The sequence below is a fragment of the Sphaerodactylus townsendi genome, linkage group LG05 (assembly GCF_021028975.2).
Source record: "Sphaerodactylus townsendi isolate TG3544 linkage group LG05, MPM_Stown_v2.3, whole genome shotgun sequence".
Taxonomy (NCBI): domain Eukaryota; kingdom Metazoa; phylum Chordata; class Lepidosauria; order Squamata; family Sphaerodactylidae; genus Sphaerodactylus; species Sphaerodactylus townsendi.
The window spans coordinates 69,275,292-69,300,121 of NC_059429.1; the positions used below are offsets into that span (position 1 = coordinate 69,275,292).

A 24,830-nucleotide genomic window follows, 5' to 3' on the forward strand; every position below is an offset into this window, starting at 1 on the left:
TTGATGGAGAAGCATTATTGCTCTAGTGTAGAACACAGGCAAGCTGCCAGTCTCCTTCCATTGATTTTTGGGTTCTGTGATCCTCTTTGGCTATTGGTTGATAGTGGTAGCACAGAGATCAGCATACAGTGGTTGGGGTTCAACTTTAAAGCACATGCTGTGCTTTCAGAAAATTCCCAGGTTCCATTCCTGGCATCTCCAGTTAAAACAATTTTATGCAGCAGATATTGGGAAAGACCTTTCCCTAGCTGGGACTCTGTACTGCTAGTCAGAGCCCAAAATATAATTTGTCTTTGTATAAGATGCTTTGTATGTTCATGTGTGTTCTCAGTGGCCCCAGTGAGAAAAAAATTCCCACTTCTTTTCTCCCCCAGCCTTGTCAGTCAAACTCATGGAAAATTATTATTTATAAATTTATTATTTATATTATTTATCTTGCCTTACTGTGGTTTGAATCCAGTAATGTGCAAACGGAAACAGAAACAGACGTAGTGAATGTATTGTCCAAGGCTTTCACAGCCAGAATCAACTGGCTGTTGTGAGTTTTCCAGGCTGTGTGGCCATCGCCTGGTAGTTTTTGTTCCTAACGTTTCATCCCTGGCATCTTTGGAGGCATGACATGTACCATAGATTTGGGCAAAGTGTTAGGAGCAAAAACTACCAGACCAGGGCATGGCCACACAGCCCAGAAAACCCACAACAATCAGACTTAGTGAAGTTTAACTTGAGGAGGATTTTGTGCAATATCTGGCACTTTCCTCCCTATATGACATAGTGTTCAGACATTGGTTGTGTAAAATGTTGTTATACAATAAGTTTGACAGTATCAATCGCTACTATGGTCTTTTTCTTGCGTTATCACTTCTGCAAGAGCTGTAGCACAAACAGAAATTTTATTCTGGATCAAGCCCTATTTATCCAAGTACGGTAGTACTTTATCTTAAAGTGTCTCTCTGAGAGCTTAGGAGTGTCACAAATGATGTCAAAGAAACCATGAAGAATAGCTTGTGTAGCTGTACTTCCTCTTCAGCCTCTTTAATTCTTGATGCAGTATCTGCTAGAAGTGAAAATGAGGCAGTTTCCAGTGAAACAAGAATGTTATTTCCTTTGTAGCCTTAAGGATTGCATTTGCTGTGTTACGATAATATGTAGGTGTTACATACTTCCTTGACTTTCAGAAACCTCCCTTACGTGCACAATTTGTTTTTGCATATCAAAGCAGAAAAGCTGCAAAGAAAACTAAAATTCAGTAATAAGCATGGTGCACGGCAAGTTAGGCATTCAAACTAATTAGCAAAAATGCAGTAAATGTGCAGTTCACAACATGCTGTTCTGTAAATTCAGGCCTTGGTAATTTGTAAACTTAATGAGAAGTTTATCTAGATAGAACATTTAACTTTTGAATGAAAACTGTTCAGAGATTTAAAACATAGGTAAGTCTTTTTTAATGCTTCATGTCACTTGATACAACCAGAGGCATAGCACCAACAGGAACATCCGGGGCGGCTTGTCGGAGGCGCTTCGGGAAGTGGAGGCACCGAGCAAGGGAAACCCCCTCTGCCCGGTGGAGCAGGCAGCCACCTGCTCCGACGGGTGGTGGGGAAGTGGCGGCCGCAGCCGGCGTCGTCAGGCAGGAAAAACCCCTCTGGGTCACGGAGCAGGTGGTCTGTGGGGAAGAGGGGGGTGGCTGCCCCCAAATTTTCTGCCCCCCCTCCGTGGATCCCCATGCCGCACCATCATACCTGGAAGGTTAGGTAAGTGGTGGCCCGGGGAGGCACATGAAAAACTCACAGGCCGCCCTGGGCGCAGCTTTGCCCAGCTACACCTCTGAATACAATCTCTTGGTTTTGCAATAATTCTTTGAAATTGCTGTCATAGTGGACTTTACCAGTCATACACTTACGAAATATTTGTAATGTCAAATATATAGAATTGGCAAATAAAAATAGCACGAGATAACCATAAAAATAATGGTCAAAGGTTGCTGATAATCACCGCAGTGAGCATACTATCCTTGGATTGCAAACACTATATTGAGTTCCAGTTTGTTTCCGAGCACAATAAAATGTGTGAGTTTTGACTTATAAATCCTTGAGCAGAGAGGATACCCAGAATCTGAAGAATGGTTCACTCCCATATGACCCTGTGTATTCATTTGCCTGAGAAGCACTTGTCTGACGCCTGAAGGGAGGCAGAAGGGTTTTGGCACTGCATCTTTAGAACGATCTTCCTTGTGATCAGAAGTTTCATACCTGGGCCTATGGGGCTGCTGATCCAGCATCCAGTCACCTTTCATATATTGTCTCTAGAAAGTGCAACAGCCATCAGTTTGGGTCAGCCTAATCTCCCTGCACATTTGCTAAAGTACAAACTCTACTAAATGTAGTACTCTTTACCCTTTCATAAATGCACGGCCTTATTGTGTGTGCTGGTGAAAAACATTTCACCTTAAATATTATAGCTAAACATTTGATGTGCAATTTTATTATAGGATTTTTTTTTCTATGTTCTTTCTCAAAAAATATAATTTCTTTATGATGATACTAAATTTTATGTACTGACCAGGATCCCAAGAGCTAGTTTAGCTGTGCCCAAGAGCTTGAGAAATACCATACCGATTATGTGTTTTTTGTTTTTCTCTCAGCCTAACCTACCTGACAGGATTGTGGTGGGGATAAATGGAGGAGAGAAGAATGATATAAGCCACTTTGGGTTCCCATCGGGAAATAAATAAATTAAATACATCATAAAGGCTTTTTTTAGGTTTACTTTTTGTGTATGTGTTTGTGTCCCAACTGTTAGAGACGATTCATGTAGAGTTCTGCAAACTCTGTTCTAATGAGAAAAAAGAATGGATCCTACAGATTTTACTGTATAGTTACATAAACTGTCAGATGCATGCTATAGGTACTGTTTGTGTAATGGCTGCCATTTTAATCAATTTGTTGTTTTTAAAAGATGGCCAGGTAAATTAGTTGTCCTGAGAAATTTCTGGCATCCACTTTAGAGATGGACAAATTCTCGAAATGGTGAAGCTATGGGAGCAGGAGGGAAAGGAAATTTTGAGAATTGAAATGTGTGCACTTCTTGGTTTATTATCAAACCTAAACTACATTGACTGATTTAACAGTATAAGAACCATATATAACTTACCTAGCTTATAAAATTTGGACTATTTGGCATATTCATAGAATCTAAAAGTATAAACATTTATTTTCTATAAGAAAAATTGCAACTATACTCAGTATTTGATAAAGAGTCTTAAACTGTTGCACCCAATATTGCCATATCCAAATATCTTATTTTTCCCATTTGAAAGGTATATCATCATGAAGCTTGAAGTTAGAAAACAAATTCTGTACTAAACAAAAGGAAGTGTATTATTTGGGTAGGAAGCTCTCTCATATTGGCCCAAGACTAACAGCATATTTGCATATTGTTAACTTTACAGCGTCGTTTCAGAGGATAGGTATGTTGGTCTGCAGCAGAATAGGTAGATTTGAGTCCAGCAATACCTCAAGACCAACAAGATTTGGGGGTATGAGCTTTCAATAATCAAATCTTATTTGTCAGTGATCCTTAAACTCATTATAGCATATCAGTTGCTGCTAAAATTATTTACACTTTAAAATAGTCTTGAAAATGTTATATATGTCTACAGTATACATCGAAATCATCATTATCTACTGATGCAGATTGTCTTGCATTAAAAAATGCTTAGCATGAACAAATCTGAGGACTCTCCAGTTTTTCTGTTGAAAAGAGAAAGGGAATTCGGAGAACAACTTTATCTTAAGAAGCATTTTACTTGTTCTAAAATAGAAAATATTTCATGAGGTTTTTTCCCAGCGCTGTCCCAAATTTCCCAATTTTTGCATTGTTAAAATTCAAAAATTAAACATTTTTAAGGGGAAAAAAAATGTGTGGGGAAAACTCTTCCAGGTCTTCATGTCTCTCATATGCTTACATGTTTTTGATTTATAAAACAGTTGGGCAGCCCAATCCCGGGGGTGGTTGGTAGGAAATTTCCCGCTGGAATCAGTGCAGTCTCACCCATCAGTGCAAAGGGCAAATGCTCTGGTAGAGGGGCAACTTACCCAAGCGGCCAGGTGTTGCACAGCTCTGCAGTGCCCAACTCAGAAGCTTCCGCTTGTCCCCAGCCCCTCCATTATAAAAAGCTGTGCTGGCATCGCTGGAGGTGGGTCAGGGTGGAGCTGACCTTAGCTTCCACTGCCTGGCCAGTACTCCGGAACCAGCATCAGAGATGTGCCACTTTTTTTTTTGCATAGCTCCATTACATAATGCAAAACAGATTATTGTAGCAGTAATTGGACAAAGAAGATCAAGAATTGGGGTGCTGTATGGCTGTGTTCTAGCAATACTATCAGATCCTCTGAAGATGCCAGCCACAGATGCAGGTGAAACGTCAGGAGAGAATGCTGCTGGAACATGGCTATACAGCTCGGAAACCACACAGCACCCCAGTGATTCCAGTCGTGAAAGCCTTCGACAATACATTAAAATCTAGAATTGCTTTGACTATTTGACAAACTAAATAGTCAAAGTAACTGAGTAGAAAAACGTTCACTCTCCTGTAGTTGTTCTATTACGGTGAAGCCATGTTGATAGCTGGGCATCTTGAGCAACTTATGAGAAGGCCCTTTTATGTGCAGAGTTCATGCTGTAAGCTTTATTTTATAATTATCATTCTTCATACTTTTGCAGTTTGCACATGGGAACTGATAGTCAAATTTGTAAACAGTTTCATTTATTATTTATTGTTAAATGTTCTTTTCTGAACTTTCTAGGTTCTGCCATTGAACTTGAAAAAGTTAATCCAGAATCCATTGAACCTGAGCCTGAAGTACAGAAGACATTTAGTGAGGAAGCAAATACATCATCATACTATCCTGCTGCTGTTCCAGTAATGGACAAATATATCCTTGAAAATGGAAAGGTATTTTTAGAAGTTACATCGTTAATATTTTTTAAGTGGTTGTCATGCCATTCTCATGATGATAAGTGACTTTGATAAGCTTTTCATAGTATTTTCCTGAATTGATGTTACTTTGGGGCCTCTCCCAATATGACTGTGCTTGTTCACTGGGTACACCAACAGGTCATACCTATAATGAAAATAATAACTTCAGAAGAACATGAATGTCCTCCTATAGAGGAATTCTAAAATAGTTTGGAAAACCTGTTTCTGACTTGCAGGTAGACATAGTTTTAAGACCTTGAATTGGATCCAGACTAAATTTTCTGATGGCAGAATGGAATTTTCTTTACTTCCTCCTCCCACTTTAGCCTCTTCATGTCTACAAATGTACTCCTGAAGAATAGGGACCCTGAGGAATTACATTTGGAGGGCCTGTAATAGGAAAGTCGAATCAGAGAAAATTACCAATTTAATCTGGTAATTATGTTTCTGATTTCATCCTCTGAACACCTTTATTCTGGTATCACCATTTTTCTGATTTAGTTGTCTGAAGCAGCCTGCTGCAGAGTCCAAAGAGATCATTCAGTGGTTAAAATTAATCATTCTAAACACTGAAATATTACAGAAATATATTTGGAGTCCTTTTTGGAATAATGATTGTTAGTCTGTGAGTGGCAAAACTAATCAATTAACTATCAGACTGACTTCTAGGTGCTGTATCCTAATTGTGAACTGACTGCTATTTGTTTTCAGGTTCATCTTGGCAGTGGCATCTGGGTAGATGGGGAGAAATGGCATCAGCTGCAAGTAACGCAAGGAGATTCAAAGTATACAAAAAACTTAGCAGTTATGATCTGGGGAACAGATGTTCTCAAGAATAGAAGCGTCACAGGAGTTGCAACAAAAAAAAAGAAAGATGCTATTCCTAAACCACCTCTATCACCTCACAAATTAAGCATTGTCAGAGGTAGGTTATTTGGAGAATGTAATGTTCTTTTGTGGAGATGGAAGAGTGTTTCTTCTTCCTTCTCTCCCCAGGGCTGCTGAAAGCCACCATGAAATCACATCATGAAAACCCCCATTCAGAAGAACACACACACAGAATGCTTGATTTTGAGCAGGTATGCTGCTACTATCCCTAGCAACATATTACGTGGTTCTCTAGTGCCTAGGATGACCCAGGCCATTGGAATTTTCTGTTCTCTTAGTCCTGCTTCCTCAGCAGTCCAAAAATGTCACCTTGTCAGTTTAATCAGAACATACACTGAGATTTTGTTATGGGTGTCTTCTCTTGCAAAAATCAATGTTTCCTACTACCATTATAACTTCTGTATACATACAAAAGTCTTCTCCTCTAATCTCCAAATTTTCATTTAAAATGCCAACAGAAGATCTGTAATTATTTTAAGAGAAAAGTACAGAATGAAAGTAGAAAGGAGTTACTGTACCAAATCTGGCATTTGAACAAAAGGCTACCTTTTGGTTAAGCATGTTAAGCACACTTAATAAAGTCCCTTTCGATTTCAGCAGGATTTGAGTGCATCTGATCATATATGACAGTGTAAATTCAGATGTACCCTTAAATATATTATGTTGTGTGTTGAGGTGCGAAGCACCCACATATTTTTTTTTAAGTATTATGCTAATGAAATCTAGTTCTACCTGTAGGATGCACATGGATGTAAACATCAGTGTTTAACATGAAGTAAACAAAGAGAAAATAAATTAAATGAACTTTATGCACATCCATATCCATGCACAGTCAGATAGCCTATTGCCATCAGGATCATGGCAGTTTGAGAAGGTGGGGACTGTTTCTCCTAATGCTGGACAACATCCAGAATCATTGATCTTTAGGGTGGAATGACATTGATATGGAAACTGAGTATATTGCTCTGGTTATCAACATAAATTGCTTCCTTTTGATATTGGGAGCTGTGTAGCAGCAGCCAGCAGTTCCTGCTAATGTGTTTATTGATGACAGTCAGGAAAGGGGAAAAATTGTTTGTAAAAGTTACTGAAAGAACACTTCCTAAGCAAATACTCTTGAAATAAAACAGGCTGTCTTTTTCTTCTCTCAAATATTTTTGGCTGTGGAGAACGTCAGTTGTAATTACTCCTATCCTATATTTATGACTCTGAATCTTAACTTCTAGAAATTAGTCATACTAGTAGCAGAATCGAGCTTTGGCCCTTTCTGCACCGCAACGGCGAATGGCGTAGGGTGCTGCCAGCATAAATACGTTGATCGCGACCCCCCTGGGACCATTCGCATGGACGGTCTCGGGAGGGTGGCAGGCGGCGGCACAGCCTTCGCACAGGTTGCTCCGTCGCCGGACAAAGTTTTGACGCCTTCTCCTGGCTTCCGGCTCGTCGCAGAGAGCCAGGGACACTTCAAGAGCCTGGAGCGACGGCTCTGGAGTCACAGGCCAGGGGGGCGTGTCCCCTGGCCTCTGCAACAAGCCAGAAGCCAGGAGACAAGGTAGGCGTTCGGGAAAGGGGGGAAATGGCACCTTCCAGCTGCTGCCGTTCACATGGCAGCGGTTGGAAGCTGCTGTTTCCGAAATACCTCACCTAGGGAGCGAGGTTTGGAAACAGCGGCTTTGTGCCGCTCGGGGGTTGCGAGGCCGCCGCTGCTGCGATGCAGCGGTGGCAGCCGTGCGAACCCGATACACCTCCGAAGATGCCAGCTGTTCCAAGAACTGCTCCTACATGGCTTCTGAAATGTGATGAGATCAAACGATACCATGCCGCTTTCCCTCCCTTATCACCCATTATTACAACATTTTCTGTTTTGGTCATCTCTCTTATTTCTCTCAATCTTAAAATCACCTTTTGCATTCTGATCAGTTGGGTTATTAGCTTAGATCCAGCAGTGCAAAAACAGAAATATAAATGGATGTAGAGCAGTTCCATTTGTGCAAGATCTTGTGTGACACCTCATGCTTTCATCCCTATGTGTTGTTTGACCCAGAAATTGGTTCAGACAACCTATAGTGCCTTCTTGAAACGTATATTTTTATTTTAATATATAGTGCTTTGGTATTAAAGGAGATGGGATATATTTTGCCTTGATAACAATGTATTCATCACTGTTACAGTCAAATTACTTTCCCCCTCCTTTTTTGTTGCAATTTTAATACATATTAGTGCCTACTTTTTATCTTAGATAACTGGGATTTTAACATATTACGTAATATTTTTAATGGCCAATAATTTTTGCATTTCAGAAATAGAACTAATAAAGTCTGTTTTTGGAATGATTTCTATTTTTATTTTCCAGGCCTATAGTAGTTTATTTGAAGTACATCTTTAAAAGATGGAGTAAGACTATAATGAGGCTAATTTGCTACTTAGTATTCTCTGTTGTGTAGTTTTAGAAAGTTGTTCAAGTATATAGTGAACAAATATTGTAAACTCTGTCATTGAAAAATAAGCTACTATTAAATTTTTGAAAGGTGTCAAAAGACACTACATTGGATGTAGACTAGTTCATTGTCATAATTTTAATATGGTGCATTAGCAATGCTATAAAACTTGTTAATTAAATGAATCTCTAAGGTTTTCTATCACATATAACAATACAAATGGCCAGTGATAAGATTTCAGAATAAAGCAAAGTAAAGCCAATGTTGTTCAGTCAATTCAGAAGTAATTTAATAGAACAAGAAAGAATACCACACTTCACAGTTACATATAATAGAAATGGCAACGTATATCAAATCCTAATATATATCCTGTGCTGAGGAGCTAAAATTAATGCGGCATGGCCTTTTTAGCCTTGTCTTGGTAATCCTGATATTGCTTCCTAAATTTGGTCCAAGCGTTTACTATCACCCATATTCTTGAGAATTAGAACTGCAAGCTAAGGAAGAGAGACTTTTGGCTACCTCTCCAGTGGACTGTGGCTATCTCCTTGTACTTGTCGTTTACACAAATCTTCACAATTTATATGAGGAAATATTAGAATTCTTGGTTCCTCATACTATCATGGTGCTGAAATGGACCAGACATTTGTTCATTCATGATACTGTAAATTAAAGATAACAGAAGTGAGATTAGACAAGCCAGACAAGCAAGAAGTGGCTATACTAGTTGGGAATGACAGTGTCTTAGATCCCATGATGTTTATCCCCTTGGTCTTCTCTGGCCACTGCAGAGGCTTTCCTCCACTTCACTGCTCACTTCCTCTGACCTTTGAATTTTTGCATGTATAAAGAAGGCACCTTCAAAAAGTGGAAGTGCTAGTGGCAGATGAAGCAAGTGCTGCAGTAGAAAAAGTCTCTACAGCAGCAGGAGAAAAGCATGAGGGGAGAAATGTTATAGGATCCAAGCATTTGAGTCTGCTGTATTTATTACAAAAACAAAACTAAGATGACAAGAACACAGATATTCTCCAGAATTTCCTCATGCGGTACTTGTTCTGTGAACAAGTGGAGATTCCTAGTATGTCTAGATGAGTTATCAGAAATGGGAGATGGGCACTTGAAAGACTACCATTAAACATGTCTGACATCCACATTATATGCTGAAGATATGCTTTATTATTATTTTGTCTATGTTCATGAGGTTTGCATGTATGATCAACTCTTATGCAGCTTCCTTGATAGTTTATTGTGCAACAGCTGCTCTTTGCTGAAACATTTGTCAGTTTTACCACTTTATCAGTAAACCTCTCCCCATTCCATTTGTTGGTTAGGTTAATAATTGATGCATGCTATACGTAATAATTGCAGAGGTATCACTCTAAATACCATTTCTCTTCATTCCAGAATGTTTGTATGACCGGATAGCACAAGAAACTGTGGATGAAACTGAAATTGCACAGAGACTCTCCAAAGTCAACAAATACATTTGTGAAAAAATCATGGATATCAATAAATCATGTAAAAATGAAGAAAAAAGAGAAGCAAAATATAATTTGCAATAAATTTTGAATTTTTAATAAAGTGTTAGTGTTTTGCTCTGGTGGTAGTCTTGATTTTCATGGCATTCATGCTTGTGGGATGACTGACTATTTGGTGTGGATTGTATTGTGAATGTGTGTACAGTTTTCAAAAATCCACTATATGGTATCATATGAGTACAGCAATAGACGAAACTCAGTGGATGCTGACACTCCATGAAACTCCCAAGTCGTTCCAAGGAAATTAATATGCTAACTGTGGTTCAGGCAGAAGTTTCTAATTTTGCAAGCTCCTGTGTGCCCACACTCTCATTCTATTAAAGTACCAGATATTTTTAGGTTGCCTTGATACTCAAATTTTTAAATTCTTGAAATAATTAAACATCTTCATGCTTTCTTATATATTATTATCTTTGCGTACGAGCTATTTATTATTGAGTACCACTGAAGTCAGAAGAGCTGTTTAAGATACATTATAGATCATAGCCACTCTACTTAGATCGCTGTTATATGTTTAGATATTTATATGTATATATTTTACTTTTAAAAACAGATAGTAGCTACTATAAAATGCTGAATTTGAACAGTATTTCCTATTTAGTATGTATGTTACAGTTACCCCCTAGAGGTTACATAGTCTGATTGATCCAAGATGGTGGCAGGGCCTAGCCCCAACCTTGGGACCACTGCCTGGGATGTGCCCAGCCACGCTTCCCCCCCTCCAGTGGCTCCCCGCGCCCATTGGAGATCCAGCTGCCACCTACTGTCATGAAGAAAACAGCCATTAAAGTGACAGGAAGCCCCCCACCTCCCCAAAACTGTGCGGAGAAATGCGGTCAACCCAGTGGAGCCAGCAGCAGTGGGGGGATAGCAGGTTGTGTGGTGAGGTGCCGTGGCAGAAGGGCCTGAGCTGAGCATGGTGAGGCTGTGCTGCCTCAGGAAGCCTGTGGTGAAGCAGCCTGATACTGCCTCAGTGTTCAGAGGCAGAAGGAGGAAAGAGGGTCTAAGTAGTGGTAGGCACAGCACTGGAGTGGCAGGGCACTGAACCAATAGGGTCAAGGAAGGGTGGCCTCTCACCCATTGCTGAGGCCCTGATTGGTGAAGGGTGAGGCACGAAACATAAGGAGGAGGCAAAGCAAAAAGGCAAGGGGGGAAGACGATAGCGACCTGTTCCTAGAGCTGGGAAAGTTCATGTCCCAGGAGGGAGAAGCAGCAGATGTGACCTCCTCTCTTGCTTCTGAGACACTTTTGGGCCCAGGGGAGCTGGTGGAACCCACAGGGACAGGAGTTCAAGAGATGACCGCAGCGGCGGGTCACTACACTAATGGTATTTGCAATTTTTTTTGTGAAGGTGTAATGTAGCATAATCGAGAAATAAAGTTTAATTGTTCAAGAAAAAAATGTGTTTTAGAAAAAACAAATATTACATAATGCTGGTGGCTTCTGTTCTGTAAATCAGCTGTGGTTCAATAATCTTATAAACTTAAGCAATAGGAATGCTGGTGTTCTAGTTAGAGTTTTAGAAAATTTGAAGTGGGAACACTGTGAACCTGTTCCCATTTTTATTATGAAAGTGATTTGTTTCCACCTTCTTTCTTACTTTGTAAAGCTTTCATAAACATTACTAGCAACTTGTTTCATTGGGAATGTGAGAAGTTTGCAAAGAACCAGGTTCATTGTCACAGACTTGGGTGTGCATGTATTTACAGGTGGTTGTCAGAAGTGGGAATTCTGGTGTGTCTGCAGAGAGAGAGGTGTATTGTTTGAATACTCTTTTCTAGTGCAACACAATTCTGGACGCATATGGGCTGTCCACACTATCTCTGTGCCCATCTGTACAACAGATATAGGGAACTGTTTGTCATTACTAGTAAATCTGAGAAGAGAATTACCAGCACAGGTTCTGTGTCAAGTTGGTATCTCTTTTACCTGCCTTTTTTGTTTCCTAAGACAGAAAGAACCAATGAGAGAGTCAGGAAAGAGGTTAAGAAAAAAACTATTGTTTTTAGTAGATCTCTTTAGATAGATCTATGCTAGATAGGGGGCTTTTTAAAATTGAAAGTAAGGTAGTTTGGAAAGGAAGATACTAGTGATGCTTTGGGGAAAGGTTGTTTGTTGTGTCTGTTGAGTTCTATGTTTTTTAGAATAAAATTTGTTCATATTCATTTTATTTTATAAACTCTATGCCCTCAGAAATTCTTCTGAGTCCTCAATGGCTGTACTGAAACCTAAGATAAATAGTACTGGGGTAATGCTCATATTAGCTGGTCTCTGCAATCAAATATGAAGGGAAACATACTATGTTAGTGAAGGAAGGTGTCACAATGGGGATGTGTTCTGAACAGAAATGATCTTATCTCTACTAATTAAATATTATTGCTATAATTGTAATATTCATGACCTGATGCATAATAAAGTACTTTTGGCACACTTGGGTGAGGGCAAATATAAGAGGTAACAAAAAAGGGTTTATTTTCCATTAATTAATTAATTAAATTTATAAAGGAAATTAGCTGTTGTATTGAAGATAATCCAAACAAAGGTTTGAATGCTTCTCATGTTTATGCAAGGTGCCTATCTGCTCAGTTTAAAAACAAAACATTCTAATATTCCTGTGGTCTTCCAGAAAACAATCTAAAAGTATTATATAGATATGGTTAAATATAGACCGTCCTAGAATGTCTATATTTAAATTGCAAATTATTTAGAAGTAAATTTTACCTGGAAAGATAGATTTTACTGCCTAAAGATTAAATTCCACCAGTGGGGTTGTAATTAGACAGCTGTTATCCTTTTCGTAAGGACAGCCTCCTGAAGAAATGATTTTGTTGTCTGTGACATTGAGGCTAAGTTTTTGGTTAAAGATATTTTACGTTAGCTTTGTCCACCATCAAAATGAACTTAGTATTAATTTACTTTTTTGTGATAGCTTAGATAAGCTTCCATTTAACTAAAGTAACACCGAGATTAAAAATGCTTTTTAGCAATAATAATGATAAACTGGTGCCCAGCATCTGAGAACCAAAACCCAAAAACTGAGTTTATCAAACTACTTAGTAATATTCAAATTGTTTTGGTGTATAGATCTTGATGTGGTCATGAGCACAATACAGAAGCGTAAAGTACTGTTTATACTCGCGGATAAGTCGAGGTTTTCAGCACATTTTTTGTGAGCGAGCCACTGGCAGCCGCCACCGCCTGTTGTCCCCTTCACTCACTCAGCCATCTTTTTCTTTCTCTACAGGCTCGGTTTCAGGGAATCCGCTGCTCCGGGCAGCCTGTCTCTATCTTTCTTAAAAGGGCAATGCTCCAAAGATTGCTTAAGCTTAAGAAAGCTTAAGAAAGATAGAGACAGGCTGCCTGGAGTGGCAGCTTCCCTGAACCGAGCCTGCAGAGCCTGTGGGGAAAGAAAAAGATGGCTGAGTGAGCAGCAGCAGCATTGGATGGGTGGTGGTGGGCAGGAGCCTGCTGGGCGCCGCACAGGTGTGCGCCCAGCATCATGGGTGGCCCCAGCTCTTTCCTGCCCCCGACTGCTCTGCCGTTTCCTTGCTTGCAAGCAAGGAAACACCAGAGCAGTCAAGGGCTGGGGCTGCTATGGGGATCTGGGAGGCAGCGGGGGGGGGGGCGCAATCCAGTGGAGAGCAGGCGCCCTGGCTGTTCCCTGCCCCTGCCTGCTTTGGAGTTTCCTTGCTTGCAAGCAAGGCAACGCCAGAGCAGCCAAGGGCTGGGGCTGCTGTGGGGATCCAGGAGGCAGCGGGGGGCGATCTGGTAGGGAGCGGGTGCCCTGGCTCTTCCCTGCCCCTGCCTGCTTTGGAGTTTCCCTAGACTCATACACGAGTCAATAAGTTTTCTCAGTTTTGGGTGGTAAAATTAGGTGCCTCGACTTATACATGGGTCGACTTATACACGAGTATATACGATAAATGAAATTTGCAGCTATCCAAATACCTAGACAGGAGGAATGTCATGAAAAATGTTTCACTTTGGCTTTTTTTCTGATTGTCTTTCTGTGCCTGACTGAAGGAACCTTTTTCTAGCTACCCTCAGTTTCTGGGATGGGTTATAACAGAGCTTTGCAATTCTCAATTACTCTTTGTAAAAGGTGTTATGTATCAGGAAGGTTTTGTGCTTTTAATTTGGGGCTGATACCTCTTCAGCCCCTGTAGTTTTTGGAGAATTGATGAAGTAGATGCAGTTTCCTGTGTTTGATGTGTTCTGAGACAAGCAGGCTTAAAGTCTTCAGAGCTTCGTTGTACTTCTCAAAATAGTAGCCTTGGTCCATCATTTTGCTGCAGTCTCTCAGCCCTTATACTTAATCCTATGGGGCTTTCAGCACAAATACTGTTCCAAGCAGAGGCAAGACTTGCTACTGATTTCTCCATGGGGAGCTCACAATTAATCATCAAAAATTTTTTTTTGGAAGCAAGCCTGAGCAGTTTGCCTCCTCTCGGTTCCATGGCAGCCTTCAGTCTCACTGCTGCATCTGGGAGAGAGCTCTTATTTCAACTGGATTTTCATGCTGTCTCTGAAGTCATTCTTATGTGACACCATTTGTGGTGAAAGCCAAAGTGGTTTACTGGTTAGAGTGTTTCTTTAAGCTAATGGTGTTCCTTTGCATCATTTTGGGTTTTTTAATGTTTATTTTTAGATTTCTCTTTTTTTTCAACAAACCTGGACCATTTTTCAGGTTTGCAGGAAGATCTGTCTTGCCCATTCATGGCTCCAACCTCCAAATTTAAGTGTCCTCAAATTTGGCCAGGTTGAGAATTACATATGTATCAACATGCTAGAGCAGTGATTCCCAAAGGGGCGCCATCACCCCCTGGTGGGTGCTGCAGCGATCCAGGGGGGCGGTGATGGCCACAGGTAGAAACATTAATACATATATCTTTCTGTTTAATTGCTATTAAAAAATTTAAAAAAATTATTTCCAGGGGGCGCTAAGTAATATTTTTTTCTGGAAAGGGGGCGGTAGGCCAAATAAGTTTGGGAACCACTGTGCTAGAGGCAAAATCCAAGATGAATACAGTCTAAACTCTAAACTTGCACTAACAATTATTAATAATTTTAAAATGCTATTTTTAAGGTAAGTAATAGAAGTGTTAGGTATGTATGTATTTTAATTTTAAACTTTTGTTACAGTACTTGGGTGTTTTTTTGATGAAATAACTATTATAAGTTGACTTCTTATCTAACTGAACACAACATCATCACTGAGGCTCAAGCTGCCTTCTGGTACAATCATTCCACCCTGGTTCTTTATCTAATACTCGCTCATTTAGCTGAAGAGTATTCAGGTCCATTGCAAGGTAAATTATACATTGCTTTCATTGTCCTGAAGGCTGTTTTTGACTCCATGTCTAGAACTAAATTCTGGAGGAAGCTGAATGGCAGTCTGAATGATAAAATACTATTACATCTAATTATGGTTCTACATTCCCAGAACCAGATGCAGGTTAAATATCAGGGTCAACTCTCTGATACAATTCTGTTGCTCAAGGGTGTCAAGCAAGGTTGCATTTTAGCTTTTCCTTCGTTTATATTGTTCATAAATTATCTTGATGCTTTTTGGATGGATGCAGGACACCTTCATAGACCCGGCAACAGGAAAACACTAACACTCCTGTAATTCTGATTACAAGGCTGTACTTTCTAGGCTTCAGTAACTCTTAATGGAATTTTCAAATTATTGATCCCTAAGTGACCTCAAAATAAATCATCAGAAGTCTAAAATATTGGTTTTTAAAAGGAAATTTAAACACTGCAGATGGTCCCTTGATGGTCAAGCTCTAGGACAGGGGTAGGGAACCTGCGGCTCTCCAGATGTTCAGGAACTACAATTCCCATCAGCCTCTGTCAGCATGGCCAATTGGCCATGCTGGTAGGGGTTGATGGGAATTGTAGTTCCTGAACATCTGGAGAGCCGCGTGAGGTTCCCCTACCCCTGCCTCTTAGGATCAAGTTGAGAATTTCCAGCATTTGGACCTGAATTTCCATCATCATTCCCTATTTTTTATCTAGACATTGCAGACAAGAAGCCCTCCTTCAAAAAGTTCGCCACATGGGTCTTGTTTCTATTTCATCCTTTCTTGATTCCACAACTGGGGGCTACTTAGTATGTTCCTCCCACCTTGAAAGTTTTTAATATTAAGGTGGTGCTGGTGCATCTGTAGTATGCAAGTTTCGCTGGTTGGGATAGATGGGGCTTCTTCAGAAACAACAGATAAACTCTAGGCAAAATTTTATGGCAAGTGATCTTGAAAGTACCCAAAATGTGCCTCAAATTCTTGACCTCTTCCTGAAATTAGGAGAATGCCCTTAAACCTACTAGGGCATGGATAGCATCTTTAAAACTCTGGCTTAAGGTATATGTCTTTCTATCAGGTCTTCCTGATTTGAAAGACCCCACTCTGCCCCAGGATGAATACACTCAGTCACAAGCAAAGGGGCTTCGTATGTGCTAGTTCAGTCGTGGTTTCTCCCTTTACTTTTCATTAGTCCAAGGACCTGCACCTAAGCCAGTTAAACAAAGATTGTGGGATATTTCTGCTCTGTACATCTTTGGGTGGACTCCCACTCCATATGCCCACCTTCCTTCTCTTTTTAACATCAGTTACAATTCACGCCATTTTACTCATGCTAAATATCTAAAAGAACTTAATGATTGCCAATTATCGCTTTCGGCTTTTTTACCAAATTCAGTTTAAATATCCTTCTGCCTGTAGTCCTCCACAGCAGATATGCAGGGAAGTTCTCTACCAGTCCCAGCCTCCATGCACTGTAACCTTTTTTTTAGGAGCTTGGAACACTGTCATAGCATATTTTAACCTCTAGCCACTCATGTAATGCATACTATAGGTGGATTCTCTTCCATTATTGACAAGATTAACTAAATTCTGTACAGGTTGGCAATATGAAATTTTATTAGAGGATAAGAGTCCTTGGTGTCACTTGTAGTCTTTTGCTATGTGTTTCTGGACAGGAACTCTTGTCCAGTTGCACTGCATCCAGCACAGTTCTTTACTTTCTTCTCAATATCCAATGTGCATTGGTCTCTGCCCTCCTGGACCTTTCTCTCTCAAGCAGCAGTGGCATAGGAGGTTAAGAGTCTAATGTATCTAATCTTGGAGGAAACTGGGTTTTGATTCCCAGCTCCAAGCCAGTCTGAACCAGGAGGTGCTTATCTAGGAAATTCAGATTAGCCTGTACTCCTCCCACACACTTTGGGCCGGCTAAGTGACCTTGGGCTAGTCACAGCTTCTCGGTAGGAGGCTCTCTCAGCCCCACCCACCTCATAGGGCTGTAAAGTGAGGGGCAAGGAGATTGTAAGCCCTTTGAGTCTCCTGCAGAGAGAAAGTGGGATATAAATCCAAACTCTTCTTCTTCTTTCTTCTTTCTTTCTTTCTCTTCTTCTTTCTTCCTTTCTTCTCTTCTTCTTTTTTTCTTCCCTCTTCCTCTTCTGCCTTCTTCTCTTCTCTTCTTCTTCTTTCAAGACAGGTCATGACATCACTCCCTTCCCAGTAGAACAACTCTACTCAAACTCTATCCTCACCTCTTTCTAAAATCCCAGGAATCTCCTGAATTCTGTGTGTGATCTGTATTTTTTTTATCATTTGTTCACAGTGTAAGTTCATTATTTTATTTTCTTTTAATAATATTATTAAACTTTTAGCTTTCTGTGATTTTCTGAAGGAAGAAAGATATCCATAACTCAAAGGCAAAAGACCTTGGTTACCCCCCCTACAGTAACACACAAAGTCTGGCCCTGTTAATTCCCCGATCCAGAAGGGGACAGGCCCTACCCATTACCTTGGGGTGTAACTGGTAGAGTAGGAATATAATTTGATTGAACAGTGCCCTCCTCTATACATATATAGAATGTCATTTTCCTAAGCAATGTTATAAGGCTCTTGCCAGCAGAGTTTGGCTCCAACTCCCAGCAAATGTCCCAAGAGAAACTAACACCAGTGGTACATCTTCGTAAATAACATCATTTTATCAGTCTGTTTTTTAAAAAAATTAATTAGCCTTTGACTATTTGTCTGTTACCTCACAAAATGGACTAGGAAAGGAAAAAGACAGGCTCATACTACTGGCAGAGATGAAATGGCTGCTTTGGCTATAAATACAATCAGTGTGTTTGCAATCAGTATTCACTTTGTAAAGCATCCACTGCCAAACACAAGACAGCCTCTAGGTGTGAAAAACTGAATATTTTACAGCTAGTCTGAAACTAGATAGCACAACTGCTTTCATTCCTTCTTGCCTACCAGTTAACTGGAAATGCTCTGTGAACTAACTTAACTAACTAACTAATCCAACTAACTAACTAACTAACTCAACTAACTAACTAACTAACACTTCTAAAATAACGGCTGGTGTATGGGAGAAAATGACTGGGTAACAGCACTCCTACCATCTCTGTTTTTTTTGAGAAGCTGAGGCTAGGCATGCTAATCTAGGGCCCTTCCGTCAAGACAATAACAAAATAATGCTTTGAAACCACTTTCACAACTGTTTGCAGTGGATTTTGCCATTCCGCAAGACAGCTTCAAAGAACATTGAAAGTGCAGTTTCAAAGTGCATTATTCTGTATGTGTATGGAATGATTTCCTAATGCTTTTGATTATGGGCACCCCAGTGGTGCCAGTCTTGTGTCATTATGCCACTAACCATCTGGCTTCTCTTCCTCTGTTGGATGAGGTGGAGGGGATCCACATGCCACCTTTCTTTGCTCCAGCTGAGTATATAAGCATCAGCCTCATTCTTTTTCTTCTATCTTTTCTTTTATCATCCCTCTTTGTCAATGATGATTCAAAATGGGGAGCTCCCAACCCCTCTGTCACAATAAGGATACTACTGCCTACTGCTGCATTTTTTTTTTCACCTTGCCACCTACCATGAAGTTGGAGTACCCTCCTGCCATAGTGGCAGGCTGGTGAGAAGAGTAATACCTACATAAACACCCACTCATCTTAGTTGTAATAGACAGGCAGATGTAGAATTTCATCCCAGCAATAATGATCTTAGTGGGATTGTGAAAGTGCTATAACATGTAAATGGGAGATCACTTGAAGATTGCTATTTTTTTACGAGTTTGAAATAAACGCCAGTCTAGGATCTGGCATTTCCTCTTACCAAGATATATGTAGCCCTTGGAATACTATGCCACCCTTTCTGCATAGCCAATATGCTGCCAGTCTTTCTCTCCATAGGACCCTTACTCCTAAGTTGTGAATGAGGGTTGCACATTACCTATGGCCAAAGTTTTCCAAGTTGCTGTTCTTGATATTCTGGAACTCCACCTGAGGTTCAGGTAGTAATCACATCTTTTGGATTTTAGAATCAAGTAGGTGTTTGATATTAGCTAACCGTCTAATCAGTTTATATTCAAAATCCATGTATTATTCTTTGTTTTACACACCACTGTTTAACTAATATAGTGCTTTTGATACTATATTGTAGAAGGTTGTAAAATTGATTTTGGTTTTTGCTAATGATGCATTTGTTATTATTCTCACTGTGACTAGTTTTTTATGTATAATGCCTTCTAACTACTTCTATAAGCTACTCTTGGATTCTTTACAAAAAGCAGTATGGACACATAAATTTTTAAGTAAACAACCAAAAAGTAATTGTCAAAGAACTGTTTCCAAAGTTGCTGTGCAGCAGCTAGCTTCTGTGCTAATGGTTCCCTCAATGCGTTATCCCATCCCTAGGGCTTGCATAATTTGGTCGTATGGAAACGGCCTCTGTAATACACCTCTGAAGATGCCAGCCTCAGATGCAGGTGAAACATTAGGTGGCATGATCTACCAGACTACAGCCACACTGCTGTAGAAACCCACAAGAATAAATCCAAAGGAATCCAGCTGTAAAAGTTTCCTTTGACAGTACATATATTCATTTGTCCTTAGCTGGGATCTATGCCCTAGTGCCCATATGATATTCTCTTTGCTCAACAAAACTGTTAAAGCAGAATTACTTAATTGCCTTAATTTTAACTCTTCTGCATACATATTAGTCTTTAAAGTAATGTTACACTGTTTACCTGAAAATTAAAGCAGAAGTTCAGTGCACATTCTCTTATTAAAATCTTTGAAGATGAATATGCTAAATTTTATTACACTTTTTATCTAAAAATATTTTAAATCTTAAACTTTAAAGAAAGATCTGCATAAATTAGCTCTTCTGTAGATTCCTCTGTCTTCTTCCTCTTTTGCCCTGAATGTACTAGAAAAAGGGACTCTAAGTGAATTTTGTAATCTAATTTGGACATCAAAACAAAGGCTTCCCCTTTCATGCCACATTCTGTAGATCATTCCACATCACAGGGAGATGTCTTGCACATCTGTGGTTCAATTAATGACATTTCTTGTGGTTGTTAAAAGAAAACCTGGGGGGGGGGGGGTTTGAATGAAAAAGATATTCAAAAAAAACCAAAATGGAATATAACAACTCTGTTAAAAGAAGCTGCTGCACATGCTGAAAAGTTCAGAAGCACTGAATAAAAGTGGACATATTTTTTTCTCCCAGATAATGTGCGAAGACTGCATTACTTTAGAAGATTCCTTATGCTCTCCTACCCCAGTTATCCAAATAGCTATTGAAACTCCTACAGTAAACCACAAACGAAAATAGGACACACACATACACACACTCACTGGATGTTCCTTTCGAGGGGTTTAACAGTGATTCATGTGAAAGTAGGATCCTGTACATAGCACATGTTGATCATTAGTTTTGAACTGGGTCACAAATTGGTGCTTGATTAATTTAGGAAATTTGTTTATTTTCATGCATTTATTACCCTAAATAAGTTGATCATTATAATCCAATTATACGAGAGAGAGAGAGAGAGACATCTTTCGGTTTTCTTAAATCTTGGTATAGCAGACAAGTGGAAATATAACCTGGGCATGCATACAGGAAAACCACCAGCACTATACATCTTCTTAAGAATGGTCACTAGTCACTGGAGACTTTGAAGTTCTCCTCTTTAGCTACCATTTTGTCTGGGTAAGCATTGATTATACAGGTTGATATCCTGTATATCTGTTGTCCAGCTAAATGTTTTATCCGCATGTCTTATCAAGCTCATCCATTTGGGATCTTTTCATGTGCTTTTATTATATTTGGCATGTAGATTAATCAGTGCTTAACTATGCACACCACACTTTTGGATGCTACAGAGTGGGAATTGCTTGAGTAAACAAAATCAAAAGTAAATGGCTGAATCAAAGTACATAATTCCAAACTTGTTTTAATTTCTACAGTTAAGCCAAAACAAATTCTACCTCGTGGCTAAAGATAGGGGGGGAACTTTGGGAGACCATACTATGCTTATTTATAACAAAGACAGGGAGGAAACTAGGGAGAGGGAAATTTGATTTCCTACTGCTGTATTCAGCATTTAATTGATTTCAGTTTTACTATCTCCTACAATATGGCTGTATTAGATGAGTTAGCAACAGATCATGGTTTCTCCCCATGACTATCTCTACGCTTTCTATACATTCTACTACATACCTTTAATCTAATGCTGCTGATCCAGCCTCTTTTTATTTTACTTCTAATGCAAGATAGTGGGAAAGGGATGGTAGCTTTGTTGCAGTGGGAACTCCCCAGGCACAGGGAGGGGGATAGGATAGGCATTTTTTATTGCATACAAAAATAGGAGATGCGTACTGGAGTGAGAGGACTGTACAACAAAGAATTCCATTTTAAAAAGAAAAAATCTTATGAAATATATGATATACTGTTGTATTGCTATAGATAGTGGGTAAGGGTGGTAACCTTGCTGCATTTGCCTCTTTTTGTTTCTCAGTCATAACTCCACCCACTTCCCTTCTTCTCCGAAGGGGCTGCTTGCTCAGAGGAAAGGGAAGTGATGGAAGTGCATCCCTCTACCCACTTCCCTTCTTCTCTGAGTGGGCTGGCCCTTCTTCTCCCAGAGGGCTGCCCACTCAAAGGGAAGCAAAGTGGTGAAAGCACCCCTCAACCCACTTCCCTTCTTCTCCAAGTGGGGTGCCTGCTCAGAGGGAAGGGAAGCGATGGCATAGAAATACCTGATGGCCACCTCATCAAGTGCAACCAACAGGCAGCTTATAAATACCTGGGCATTTTACAGCTGGTTAATATCAAGCACAGGCAAGTGAAGACTGTAGTCAGCAAAGAATGCACCCAGAGAGTGCAAGAGCAGCTTTTTTGTGGGGTAACCAGGAGAGGTTGTAAGAAAATGTAATTCCAAGATATTTATATTGGTTAACCTGCTCCACTGGCACTTTATTAATTGCCCAGTTATGTTTTTTTTTGTATTGTTTGGCAAAAGATCAAAAATCTAATCTTTTGATAATTGAAGACTAGTCCAGTTATTCTGTACAGTACTGCCCACATCTATTCAGCAGCTTCCATCTAAGTCCAACTTTTGAGCTTAGTATAGAAGGATACTACTGAACAGTATTATAGAAGCATTGGAATATGCCTTGAGCCTAATCCTAGGGGCATGGTTGTTAATTTCCAATACACACTGACGGAAGGTCACCAAAAAATAAATTGAAAAGGGTTGAAAGCTAACACACAGCCTTGCCTACACCTTTAAAGGTAGTAAATAGAATCAGTCATGAGACCTTCATGCGAGCACTTTAACTCTGCAGTTTGCTAGGTCGGTATAAAGTTGCCTTGATTAGAAAGAAGTCACACCTCACTCCTTGTATAGCCAATTTATTCCAAAGACATCTCTAGTGAGATCAGGTGTCAAAAGCTGCCTTCAAATCAACAATGAAGGTAAGCAGATAAAGTTTGCTTCTTGGACTTTGGAGCATTTATTAACCAAATCCGTAAGAAGTACTGGATAAAACATACCTTCCCTGAGATCTTGGTGGCAGAGGCTTTCACCGTAAGTACAGCAAACAGTGGAAGAGAAGAAACATCCGCTGGCTGATTATGTGGACAAAAAGCTCAAGAACTGGCAGTGATTGAGGAGAAGAAGAGACACGGCTGAAGACCTGCAGTCCAAACAATCGCTGAATTACAGAAAAATGTGATTAAAATGAGGCCAAAAAGCCAGCATAACAAAACTCTGCAGGGCCAATTTCTGGAGAAGATCAAGGACAAGCATGGACAAATGAAAAGACCTGGCTGTGGTTCACAACTGGAAGTCTGAAAAGGAAACTGAACTCCTGATTTTAGCTGCTCTCAAAACAAGTCATTAGTATAAATTTGATCATAATCAGAATTGAAAAATCCCTAGATGATTCAAATGCAGATTGTGCAAAAGAAGCTGACAAATCAGATCGCGTCCCCTCAGTTGCTGCAAAAAAGATTGCCTAGACTTCGAGGGCAAACAGAGGCAAGGCAAACTCAGCTTCTAAGATGATCCACTGGAATTTATGCAAGAATTCATAAATAAAGATCAGCTAAGATTCTGGTGGAAAAACATTGTCCAGAGGACATACTACACCAATGCATTACAACCTCCTAGGCCTCTAGGTGAGGCTCGAATTGTAATGAAAGGCCAACAACCAGCTAAAGATCTAGCATCTGTGAAATCTACCATAATAATAATTTATGCAAGAATTACAAGTTATGCAAGAATTACAACATAAGAACAGCTAGGAACTGGTGGGGAATACTTGTCCAGAGAAAAGCAATGGAGACATTGAGATATCAAGATCCGTGGATCTTTTGAATCCAAATGGACAAAGTGTTGAAACACAATACACCAGGACATCACTCTCAGATCAAGGACAAGAAAGGACCATCATCGGTTACATAGCAGTAATCTGGGTGAAGGCAGGATCATTGAAAAAAGAAAACTGTAGGCTGTCATTAAATACCATGATTTGAAAATTGAGCTTTACATCTGATGGCACAAACCAGCTGAGGTCATCCCAGTGGTAGTCAGGCACGCTGGGTGCCATCCCGAAAACACTAGGGCAGCATCACCTTGAAAACATCTTTGGAATCGACACCACTGACATCTGTCAAATTCAGAAGGCAGCCCCTGCTGGGATCCGCCAGCATGAATACTATGCTGGACACATTGCAACTTCCTAGGTCTTTGGTGTGAGGGTCGAATCAGGTAAAATGAAAAAAGGCCAAATAACTAGTTTAAAGATCTGGCAGCCGTGAACTCACTATAATAATATATGCTTTAAAATGTCACTGTGTGATAATGCAACATTGCACATTTTTTCCTAGGCTCCTTTACAGGATTTAGCGCATTGCTTGTTTTAAATTAAATTTAAACAATTTTTTAAATTAAATTGGTATTAAAGCAAACCCCATGTCAATTTTAAAAGGGGTATATTTCATTGTAGCAGGGTGTTAACATCATTGGAATGCTGTGGCAGAATTCATGATTTAAGAAGAAATTCAGTTGGAAAAAATTCATGCATTGAGTTTTGCTCTGAGAGAATATAAGATTGCTGCCATTAATATTTAGTGATTCATTATAATTAATAGTTCCTGAGCTTACGATATGTTTCTGGATCAACATTTAGAGGATGCTATGATTTCTGAAGCATTGACCATGAGCAGAGTCCAACAGGGCTTTGGCTATGGAAGTGGCAGTTTTAGATCCAGGATTACTGAGGGAGGGAAGTTCTAGCAGCATGTGAGAGGAAGCTCAGTAATGACAAAACCATTCTCGGCAACCTCATGCTACGTCTGAGTGGAAACTCTCAAAGATTTGTCTCACAACAAATAATGCAGTAAGGCTCCCCATGTACAAAAGTGTAGTATCTTAGTCAATCATAATTCCTTTGCCCTGTGACCAGAACAGATTACTAGCACTAGACTAGGGTAATATTTGTAATGTGATGGAATTAGGGTATGGCAATGAATCCATAGTAATTCATACAATGAAAATAGTGGACTAAAATAGGAGAGAAAATCTGCAGCCAGGGAGGGAAAAAAATGGTGTAAAATTGCTAATCCTTTTCTCTGCAGATGGAGTATACAAGGGACCTTGGCCCTAAACTC

General features: G+C 39.8%; 1 protein-coding gene across 4 annotated transcripts in view; it reads left to right on the forward strand.

Moving 5' to 3' along the window:
* Nucleotides 1–24,830, forward strand: part of LOC125433066 (BEN domain-containing protein 5-like) — a 996,205-nt gene that overhangs the window by 598,751 nt on the left and 372,624 nt on the right. For 3 of the 4 annotated variants that reach the window (XM_048497385.1, XM_048497388.1, XM_048497386.1), the window contains 3 exons: nucleotides 4,809–4,957; nucleotides 5,693–5,906; nucleotides 9,712–9,902. The exons of the other annotated variant lie outside the window; for it this stretch is intronic. In XM_048497385.1, the coding sequence (XP_048353342.1) occupies nucleotides 4,809–4,957; nucleotides 5,693–5,906; nucleotides 9,712–9,869 (521 nt within the window). In that variant the 3' untranslated portion in view covers nucleotides 9,870–9,902. Of the gene's footprint in view, nucleotides 1–4,808; nucleotides 4,958–5,692; nucleotides 5,907–9,711; nucleotides 9,903–24,830 lie in introns of those variants that run through there. 4 annotated transcript variants of the gene reach the window in all.